General features: G+C 35.0%; 1 protein-coding gene across 1 annotated transcript in view; it reads left to right on the forward strand.

The window, feature by feature from the left end:
* Positions 1-3,707, forward strand: part of LOC140172494 (kinesin-like protein KIF15) — a 43,762-nt gene extending 40,055 nt beyond the window's left edge. Inside the window, exons 31-33 of the mRNA XM_072195640.1 lie at positions 324-417; positions 2,054-2,185; positions 3,434-3,707. Coding sequence (XP_072051741.1) covers positions 324-417; positions 2,054-2,185; positions 3,434-3,595 — 388 coding nt within the window. The 3' untranslated portion in view covers positions 3,596-3,707. The remainder of the gene's footprint in view (positions 1-323; positions 418-2,053; positions 2,186-3,433) is intronic.
* Positions 3,708-12,094: the final 8,387 nt, after the last annotated feature.

Consider the following 12,094-nt stretch of genomic DNA (forward strand, 5'->3'; position numbering starts at 1 on the left):
TGCGACAGACGAAACTGCTACGCACATATCCCTTATTTTTATGGTCTTTCACGTAAATGTGACGACACGCAACATTTTGTCCATATACGCGAAGGCATGCAACGATGGTGTGATCTGGCACTGACAGTAGACTGGCAGGTGGGGTTTGAAGCAATACCTTAGATGAAGTGCATGATAAGATGCTGATATCTGCTTTGTGATTTTCATTGTTAAATTCTACCATACTCCCCCCCTTTTTCCCCCAAAAGTCAGCTGATTTGTAATGACCTAAATATGTTTTAGTACTTTTGGGTCATTTTTACCCTTTTAAAATTTTCTTTCAGAGTCAAAGCTCTTGAAAATGCTCACTTCAGTGAGAAAGAGGATATCAAATCCAAACTTGCTGAAATTAGCGAAGAGAAGACAAAGCTTATAAAGGTAAGGTTACATATCCAAAATTATGATAATACAACCCATATATCACACTTGAATGAACTTATATTGTGTAATGATATAGAATGGCGTGCAGCCGTGCACACACACACACATGAAAAGCCGACGATCAATTGAAAATTTGGACCTTTCATATTGTCATTTTCAATTTTTTTGTTGTTTGGGGGAAAAATTAATATCTTCAATACGAAAGGTCAAAATTTTCAATTGATCGTTGGCTTTTCACCCCAGCTACATACACTTTAAGTACATATCATTAGATTTATAAAGTTTAAAAATGTGTATTATATCGCAAATTAAAAAAAAAAAATCAAATTTATTTGATATCATAAGGACATTCTCGTATTCAGAATGCAATTCGATATGTCTGATGTGCTCTGTCTCAGAAAAAATACTGACCAAACATTCATACCCCTTCCCTTAATTGTTATTAAAAGCAGTCAAGTTAGCTCAATCGTTAAGGCGTTCGACTATGGTGTGAGAGGTTGCGGGTTCGAACCCTGGCGGTGCCTAGTATGTTCTCGTGGAAAAATTGAATTAGCTTGAAATTCCCCTGGACAAGGAACTTGCTGTTAATTGTCTTGTTGTAACCTGTACAAAACTCGTGGAGCTGATCCTGGTTGCAATGGTTAATTGTGGAATGTCTGCGCTCTTGTAGCCATGATTTGTTGTTAAATGGTTTATTGAATGATGTGGGGCCGTAGTGGTCAGCGACAACCTGTAAAGTGTGCTGAGGCTTGTTGTGCCTGTGCGTAGCGCACTATAAATCACTGCGCTTTAAAAAAAATTCCAATATGCATATTCAATGTGAGTGCAGCAATTTCATCAGGGATACCGGAGAATTCCATCCACAAGCATATTTGTCTCTAAATGAGTGTATTTTGAAGAAAGGTAGACACCCTCCACAAAAGCACTTAGAATTTTGAGCAGCTAATTACTGATACAGGCAGCTGTGCAAACATGTATTAAATTGAATACCTGAGTGGAAGAAGGGCCCAACTCCAATTTTTTACAAAAATGAGTTTGACCCAGCATTTTATTGCCAGCAGACTGTTCTTCCTTGTGTGTGAAAGATGAGCCAAAATCCACTTTCTAAATAGTCTTCCATGTACATTTAATCGTGGTTTTTATAGAAGAAAGGGCCAACTCCATGGAGTTGGGCCCTTCTTCCACAAATATTGGGTTAAAGAGGAATTTTGTTCATCCATGAAATCTGCTTTTCACTACAATAAATTTTCTTGCCAACATATTACATGCTTTTACTTGTGCAATTAATGAATAATAATCAAATTTCTGTGGCTATTTATAAGCAATCTGCTCACAGAACTGGCACTTGCAGTATATTAGTGGAAGAAGGGCCCAACTCCAGCTCGTATTAAGACCTGTACCGTTGCCATGGAAACATCATATATAATTTCGAATGTATGTAATATTGTATGTTCCTGTATTAAAGGTCCCCTGAAGATGAAAACATTCTGTCTATAAAACTTTTCCAGATATTTAGTTTTTTCTTAATATCTCAAAAACAGTTTTGATGGAGTTGGGCCCTTCTTCCACTCAGGTATTCAATTGTAAGACCAATCTATTGTAATGTTTCATTATACCAATGATTCTGTTGCAGGATATGGACATTCTGAAAAACAAGAATGCAGAGTTGAGTAATGAAAATGTAAAGCTCGTTGGCCACCAGAACGCCAAGCAGAAAATACAATTACACTTCCAGATTAAACAGGAGAACAACTTGCTGAAAGAGGTAAGCTTAACCTACTTCTGCTAACAGTGCCCCTGATTGGTTAATTACATGATTATAACCATCTGAGTAACCAATCAAAATATAGTGTCAATGGCTCAGAATAGCCAACAGCGCCCCATGTGACAGATATTGGGTATGAAGACATCCAAGAGAATTCTGGATGAACGCTTTCTCTCGGTAAGCAATCATGGTTTGTGAGAAATAAAGAAAAAGTTAAACAATCAAAATAGAACTTTTAGATTTTTAGTTTAATCCCCTAATTGTGAAAGAGATTGACTTGTGTAAGAGTTGATTCACTTTTTGTCATAATTTTGTGAAAAGCCGAAAAACAACAAACATTTGAACTTTCTTTCCATTACCGTCATATTATGAAATACCATATAGCTCTGTTGTTAGTTTTTAGCCTGACGATGCTGAAGATTGTTCGGCTTATAATTGGTGATAAAAATAATGAAAACAAATACTGATATTTGTGTGTTGCATGATGCATGACTGACGCACTGAAGAATTTTTGTTCATAATGTGCTAAATATAAATGCTGTTTTATTATTTAATAAGTGTTGCCAATTATAAGCCGAACAAACTTTAGATTTTGTTCATGATTGAGTATAGTAAGTAGCATACCCAGTCTATATTATAATTTTCAAAGGTAAATTAGCAAGAAACACAATAAAACAGTGAAACATGGGTCAAATATTTACCCAAGTGAAACTAAAATTTCACAAGGGTTATGAAAAAAATATGAGCTTTCATCTGGTAGGTACCAAAAACTGCATTTTAATGGGATGGGGGGGGGGGGGGCTGTTGATCCGGCCATAATTTGTGTAGTCCTATAATCAATCATCTTTTCATTTAAAAATCAAAGCATTAAAATTTCTGAAAATCTGATCCCTAAAACAAAACCATACAGCACTTCAGCCACCATATCCAATCCCATATCAAGTTTGAAGTTGATCTGTCTTTACGATTCAGCTGCAGAATGGATTAATGAAAATATAGGCAAAATATGCAAATCAGCTCATTAATATTCATAAATATGCAAATAATATGACAAAACTATACAGCTTATCAGGCCACCATATCCAATCACTGTTAGTCAGTCATGATTGTCAGGCAATAATCTTGTTTTACTCTCTCAAAATTCTGTATTAAAACTTTCATTTTCCCCATTTTGTGATTCACTTTTCCTGTATTCCTATAACTCTATACTTCATCACTCAACAACAAGTAACTATTGTTTTCTTGCAGGACCTGAACAAAGCAACCACTGAACTTCGCAATCTAAAGCGCGAGTTAGGGCACTACAAATCTGCTGATCGTTCCCATCTGTCATCTGTGTCCTCAACTTCATCTGTGGACACGCCGCTGAAAGAAAATGTGCGACCCACATTAGGGTCAGAGTCATCGTGACAAGCTAGTTGGGGAAGCCCATTGAGAAGAATGGAGCCGGATTATGCTGCTAATAATTTGTGGGGATTCTACTGACATGATTATCTGGTCTTAAACAGGAAGCCCCGCTTGGCCAGTTCTCCACAGAAGAACTGACTTACACCTGTTACTTTAATGACAAACAGAACAGAATTCACATAAATAGATTTTAACCTTGACTAATTCCCTAAGGAACTTGAACCAAAAGTGGGGCTTTCACTTTAAGGCTAGTACAGAGGAGGAGTTATTTAACCCTCGGAGTGAAGTCAACAACTTTCCAAATTTTTCAGTATTTTAGTAAAATTCAAAATTATTAAGATACACTGCCATATTTGGAATCAGCATGCAAAATGCATTAAAATGAGTCTAAACAAGCCCATTATTGGTTCAGTGGTTCTTGAGATGGCCCTGGAAATAATGAGAAGATTTCTCAAAATCCTGTATTGTGTGTGTTGTAAGTAGCACTGCTACTGTAGCAGTGTGCTAAGTATTTAGCACTTCAAGTCATGTGATGCGATCAAGCAAAATCAGTCAGAACTCAGAAATATTAAATTTTCAGGTGCTTGTAGGATAGTAAAAAGCATTTACAAAGCTGGATTTTGCAGAAAACCCTATTGAAATTGAACAACCAGTTCCAAAGATATGAGCAAATAAAGAGTTTCCAAAACAAGAGGAAACAAAAGGAAATATTTCCTTTGTTTGGCTATATCTCAAAATCAATAATTCTGAGTTCCGACTGATTTTGCTTGATCGCTTCACATGTACCCACTGGTAAACTATGTAGCCATCTTAATTGTGTGACCAAACAGGTCAAGGTCACCTATATGCTGCATAGGTTTACATGGTTAATTTTGAATTTTACAGTTATTTGAGCTGGAATTCACTATGTAAAAATCAGAAAATTAATCTGATCCATGGTTTGTGTGAAGTATTCCATTGGTCAATCTGAAGCTTTTGGCAAATAGGTGTAGAGAGCCAACAGTAGTATAAAAGTAGTTCTGCAGCAGAGATGCCACTTTTACTTCTTTTGCAGTCTAAATTTCCACATTTGTATTTATTTTCAGCATGTTTTAGTGCTATTTCAGGCTTTTTCATAAGTATCAGACTTTTTTGAGTGGTACTAAGTGGCATCTCTGCAGAAAGGGTACTAGATTTGATATTATTACTGTTCGTTAATTTACACTCCTGCTGAGTGATGCCTGTCTTTTTAAAGACTTCTTGTTTTTCCCTTGAGATAACTGGGCTTCCCCCCGTTTTTGACAAAACATTCCATAAGAAATTTAGTTTTATACATGCTTCTGTCATGCTATAACAGAAGGTTGTGCTGTTTATCGTCGTTGGGCGGGCAAAACCTCAAATGTTCATTTTCACTGTTATTTGGCAAATTTTGCAGGGGTCCCAAAAAATTGAGAACTGTTCAAAAATAGTGTTTTTTATACCCCCCTGTAAAATTAAAACACCTTTTTAGCGTATTTGCCAAATGGGTCACAGTGAAAATGCACATCGGAGATTTAGCCTGCCCAGCATTGTTATAATGAAAGACAGAGATAAAAAGACTAAATCGAGTCTGAAATTCTAACAACTAGACATAAAATGCTGTACTGCGCAGGTCGGCAACCAATCATGGTGCGCCTTTGCCCTGACGTCAGATGCAAAGTAGACTTTTTATCTGTCTTTCATTATATGTATATATCCATAATTTAAATAATGTGAATATTAATAATTAGTGAGTGACCTAAGGGAACAAACCAAAAAAACAAGTTCCAAGTCCCTGCTATAACTTTTTAGAATACATTAAAAATTATCAAAGTTATTGGTAGCACAATGTGTTTGTCATAACTGGTCCGTCATTGCGTTTGGTAACAATGGCTCATTATGTAAGAAAATACGCAATTTTGAAAGTTTCATCCATTTTAAGAGTTGAATGTACCAAAGTACAACTTTCAAACTTTATCTTTTTTTACACATTGAGCCATTGCGACTGAACTCAACAATATGTAATATTGTAAATTGAACCAGGTGTGTAAAACAAAATAGACTACCAATGACTCACATGATTCTTTTATTTTGTAAAACATGTTTCGAATTTTTATTTTTTTTGAACAAGTTCATTAAGAATGTTGATATCAACTGTGAATTTTGTTCATTTTGAACAATTCCAAGTACAAATGAAGTTGGTTTACTCACGTTTTTAGTGATGTTTCACCACTACACTAGTGGCTTCTTCAGACTGGCAACTCATCACATCTGACTGCTTGCTTTTATAGGCAACAGGAACCACCGTAGAGGGCGTGATGAGTTGGTCAAAGATGTTGTTGAGTGAGTAGGCGCCCTCGTCCTTGTTTAGTGTGTCTTGTCCTTTTCGGCGGATCCAGATGGCTTCTTTTAGCCACCTGGTGGTCTTGTCGGCTTCACGATCAATCACTTTTGAGTCCTCCCAATTGATGGAGTGATTTGTGGTGGCCACATGATCAGTGATGGCGGATTTGTGAATGTCCGTGACAGATGATTGGCGTTTTGCTCGAGTAAATGGTTTTGATTCAAATTTCTCCACCTCTTTCTGGTGCTCTTTGAGTCGGATACCAAAGGGACTTCGTTTTTACTTGGAATTGTTCAAAATGAACAAAATTCACAGATGTTTCGAATTAATTTAAAAAGTTTTAGGGTAGGAACTTTGAACTTGTGAACCCTGTACTTGACATGTATATAGATTTAAGAATATGTGTAATACACATAGCAATCCATTTGTATATAGTGAAAAACAAAACAAAAAATCATGCAAAATGTTTAATTATTGTAAAAACTGAAAGAATTTTCACTTAAAAGTAGGTATGTCACAGTGGCTGCACAATAATTCTGCTACACTGTGCATGCTAGCATAACAGTGAATTGAAAAGGGCGCGCTTCAAATTTGGCCAATTTTAGAAAACATCCATGTCGATAAATGAATTTCTTCATATGCTTCATTTATCCAAATTGTTTAAATTTTTAATATATGGTGTGTGAAGCCTTTCCGAGGCTAACATCGGGTCCTTAAATAAAAAAATTGTTTTGTTTAAGAGCTACTGCCTGTTTTTATGGATTTTTGAAGATCGCTCATAAATCAGTAAATATAGGCCTATTGAAGTAAAGGAACTACCACCATTTAGCTGAAATACTAATCTTTCTTAGCATGTAAATTAATTCCGTCGACAACGAATGAAACACTTCCCTAAAACTAGTTGAAGCAAAACATTAATCAATGATATTTTTAGGGAGTAATTTTCCAAACAACAATAGCTCTAAGCCATTGTGTGTGTCCAAGGCCATACTATTTTTGTATACGCGGTACAGTAAAATGGCTTTTGCTTTTACCGATTATCCTCCCATGTTAATCCAGATGACAAAATGTTAATTTAAAGTCTCATTGCAACTGAATTTTAATTTTTACTTTTCGGACTTGGCTTTGAGTAATGGTGACACATACCATGTTTACAGTAAAAATGAAAATTATATTCCAGACACCGTCAAAATGTCAAACTTTTTATTTTTTTGTATTGTTTTTAAATAATTAACTTCAGTTCATTTATTCAACCTCATAACAGGATCATACTTAAAAAAATTTATGATGAATGAACAGACGTTCATTAAATATTGAAAAAAAAACCTAAAATTACTCATGCCTAATTTGCATAATAATATCATAAATACATAATTAGCTGTAATTACCTAATTTGCATAATTAATTACTTTTTATGTATTTTTTGTTATCAATTGAAAGAACTTTGTATACATATGTGTGCAAAAAAAACTGCACCTTTATATCATGTACGGTTTTCTATTGGCATCAATTTTGCATATTAATTAGCTGAACTTAGTCATTTTTTGAGATTTAATTTGTCTGCAGATTGGCCGAAATTGCTAAAATAGTATATTTGGTCAATTTATTATAATTATTCAATGATAGATTTTTTAATTTTGTTTTCTGTAACGAAGTCAGGAAAGATATGCATTTAACATGTGATATTTAAATTAACGCTGCTTTTTCAAGCAAGCGTCCAAATATACCTTCAAAATCTTAAAATGTGCCAATTTTGTCATTACAGCCATTTGTGGCAGGATTTCATTCCATCTACGAGCATCTTTAAATTGACACTACGTCACAATGCATTGACCGATTTCAATTCTGTTTTTTGATTTTTGATGCTTTAATAAAGCTCACTAATGTAGGAACATTAAATAACATGTTTCTGCTGCGATTATTTTTGAGGTGATATGCCTATTAAAAGTAACCAGAGTTGGTGCTCTTCCAAAATATGTTGACTCTGTGAGGAAATAAATATTACTGAAGTGCTGACTGTATGAATGCTCTTAGGCCAAAAAAAAAAAGGTTTGTCTCAAAGCTCACGAGAAATTTAAAAACAAATGTGAAATGCCATTTTTTTTTTATTCCCGACTTTTTCATGGTATTTTGAGAAAAAAGTCTGATTTTCGCCGATTTTGTCTGGAAAAAACTAAAAAAAACAAATTTTTTGAAATAAAAAAAAATCAAATCGTGCAATTTTACAAACGCGCGCGCAAGCTTTGAGACAAACCTTTTTTTTTTTGGCCTTATCCTTCATTTATTGTGTCTTGGTTGGGAAATTATGGCACAATGATGAAAAATAAACTCCTCAACAAAAGTTTGGAAAGTTTTTTCAAGCATCTGTATCTCAAATTATTGGTAACAAATTCATATCATGTTGCATATCAATAAATTATACTCCCCTTTACAATGACACCCCATTTGAAACAACATTTTTCACGACGGAGTACACACCTTCTGAATGTAGTGGGGTCTTAAACAGAATTTGCCAAATTGACCATTATTCTGTGCTCAAACAACGCTAGCCACTAACCTCAATAGCGGGTGGAAAAACCACAGGCAGCCACAATAGTCGGGCACCTTCTCCTCATGCTGCTCACCGACCTGGTTACACGTTACTGTGGCATGGCATTCCATTCTTCAACAACTAGGATTCGTTGCAGGTCATTCAATGTGGTTGCATATGGGCTTCTCTGGCACGCACAGCACAATAAAGCTGGTCCCAAAAGTGTTCAATCGGGTTGAGGTCTGGGCCCCGGGTCTGGCCTGATGGCCTGCCATTTTGACTCTACTCCCATTTCTGTAGGAAGTCGTTAACTACCGTGGCTCTGTGGGGCGAGCGGTGTCATCTTGGAGGATTGTGTTAATTCCCTGATTGTGAAGATATGGGATTGCAGCTTGCTGCACAGAATAATGGTCAATTTGGCAAATTTTGTTTGAGACCCCACTACATTCACAAGGCGTGTACTCAGCCGTGAAAAATGTTATTATTTCAAATGGGGTGTCATTGTAAAGGGGAGTATTGTAGCTATCCATTACTATGCAACACGATATGAATATGTCACAAATAGTTTGAGATACAGATGCTTGAAAAAACTTTCCAAACTTTTGTTGAGGAGTTTACTTGTGTGTACCGGACAGTTTCTCTTGAAATTGACTATGCCAAATGAAGCATTTTGTCACATATTGGCCCAAGTTGGGCTAAAAAAATTTCTCAAGTTGACTAATTAATACAGAATAGTGAATTCTTGTGCAGCAAATCTAATGTTCACTTGGCCAAAATGACAACAGAGCCTCAGAATAAACAATGGTACCGAGTCTCAGTTATCATCCTCTTAAAGTGAATTGGGAGGTAGGTTAGTTGTATTTTTTTTTCAATTATGAATTAAAAAAATAACATTGTGTTTTGATGAAAATTTTATTCAAGCTCACACAAGATATTACCACCCATCAAAATTGAGATTTTTGTATTTGTATCAACTGATGCTCTTATTTTTCTAATACTTTGGAATTGATTTTTTTCCAAAGAAACCGTACATGCTATTGCTAAGAGTTTCAGTTATTTATGAATTGGATTAGAATCGTGAAGTACAGACACAAATTTTGATTTTGAAAAATACTTGCAGGGGTCAGTAACTATTGTATAAAATTATTTATATAGTTTGATGTTATATACAAAAACTAGTTGCAGATTATAGTGTAAATACAGTGAAATAAATAATTTGACATTCTTACAGAGCCAAAGAGTTGCTATGTAGTCCATTTCTGCTTGCCTTGTGTCCCAGTATCCTGCCTGTGTCACAATCATATTTCAATATACCGAGTATTCAGTCTCAGATCTACACTCAAGTGGGAAACAGTAGCAGTACGTGCTGGGGGGTGGGGTGGCAAGGGAGGCATTGCCACCCCCAATATTTATCTTGCCCCCCTCCCCAGTTTTGAGGCAAAATCCCCAAAAAAAATTTTGTGCAAAATATATCAATTTTGCCCCGAAAAAAAAAAAATCCTGGTGCCGCCACTGGTGGGAAATGGTATCCACTTTATATTTGATATTGATTGCTATTTTATCACTTTTCTGGAAAATCACACATGGTATATTATTGGAAACTATATTTGAAAGCCTTGCGTTGAGAGGAAGAATAACATGTATTTTGACTCGATTGGTGGATGTTGAAAATTTTTCAGGAAGAACATTTTGAGGGCTTAAATGCTATCTTCAGTAGACAGCAAAATAGGGAAAAATAATACCAAAATACATTCCTTACACGCGTTCAGAGTGCGCGTTCAGAAAATAGTCATTGGACATAAAGAAAGGGATAAAATGAGGGAATAACTATAGTATAAAAAAGAGATGATACCTGAGACTAGTGGAACTAAAATATAGAGAAATAAATGCAAAATACACTACTCATTTTTGAATAGAAACTTGTCAAATTTTACAAGGGAAACTATTCGGAGGGGGATATAACAGATTTCTCTTCAAAAATGAACAGATTTATCTTCAAAATGACAAGGAACTCATCAAATTTGGTAAGATTTCATTGTCATTTAAAAAAGGAATAGGTCCTTGTCAAAAATGAATAGAAATGAATGACCAAAAAAAAAAATTTGAATAGTTTGTCTTGTCAGAGTGGGCCTTATCAGAATCTTGTCAAAATGATGTGAGCAATCTTGTCAAATAATGAGTTGGAGATATTGTCAATTCGAATAATTACTTGTTAAAATAAAACTGAAACTATTCATTTTGATAAGATTGTAGGTTCAAAGTGATAATATACCTAATCAAAATGAACAGTTGATCTCATCAAAATGAAAATAAATGAGGGATTCTATTCAAAAAATAAAAATAGTACGAAATTAGAGTGTATGACTATACGTATTAAGAGACGACGATCGAGATACGATGCAAACGCTAAATGCTAAATGTATGAATTAACCTCTGTATTGGTCTATGCCTAAAAAGCTATCTTCACTCTTCAGTAGATATAAATAATTATAAAACATCAAAATATACCAAAAGACTTTGCAAACACGCGTTCTATTACATGCTAAATGTTATTTTATGTATATGCCCTGCTGAATGCTATCTTCAGTAGATAGCAAAAACACAAAACATCAAAATATGTAGGTTTTGGCGAGAGTTCAGAAAATAGTCATTATAAATAGGTTTAATATTATGCTATAAAGAAAATTGCTAAAATGACAGCAGCTGAAATTTATTTTGAACAGGACGTAATAGTAGTAGAAAGAGATGACGGGAAGTGATATAATTAAGATATGGAGAAATTAGTGCAAAAGATGTCTTGTGTATTGAAAATATACTGGGGGATCATACAGTTTTGTTTATTCTGTTTAGTGGGTAAGATGTATCGGTGGGGGGGGTGTCATGATTTTTGTTGCCAAAATAGGGGGTCGCAATTTTATTGACGTCGACTTTTTGCAAATTTGGGACCCACTTTTGAAGAAAATGATATAGCCCCCTAAGTGTATGAATTACCTTCTTTTATACTCAAAATGCTATCTTCAGTAGACAGCAAAATAGCGAAAAATATGCAGTGTCAAAAATAATATGCCCTAAGACATTCCTATTCCTAACTCCACGCGCACGCGTTCTGTGTGCGGGTTCAGAAAATAGTCATCTTCACATACAAAAAAGGGCTAAAACAATGGGATAAGTAGTAGAAAGAGGGGGATAAAATATAGAGAAATAAATGAAAATGTGATTTATGTATTATAATGAGATGATGATTGGACGATACAAACGCTAGATGCTAACCTTCTATATTGGGCCTTAAATAGAGCGTCAAATGACGACAAATACATGCAGCATCAAAATATACCAAAGTCACGAGTTCTGCGGGCGTCCGGAAAATAGTAAATTTTGCTTTAATGTTGGGCTATAAAGAAAAGGCTAAAATGACAGCAGCTGATAAAATTCAGTGCGTTACGTAGGCTCCTATATTTTCAACATTTCTTTTAATGAATTTCGATGTTAAATTCTAATTAATATATGCTATTGTATTTTAAAATATTGTACATTATGTTTTTTGTTGTATTTGTAGATCATCCTGCCTGCTTGATAGCCTGCTGTCGCATCCCGTCAATGTGTCCTTGGGGTGTTTGCACATTATTTTGTT

Source organism: Amphiura filiformis, chromosome 16, assembly GCF_039555335.1.
Source record: "Amphiura filiformis chromosome 16, Afil_fr2py, whole genome shotgun sequence".
Taxonomy (NCBI): domain Eukaryota; kingdom Metazoa; phylum Echinodermata; class Ophiuroidea; order Amphilepidida; family Amphiuridae; genus Amphiura; species Amphiura filiformis.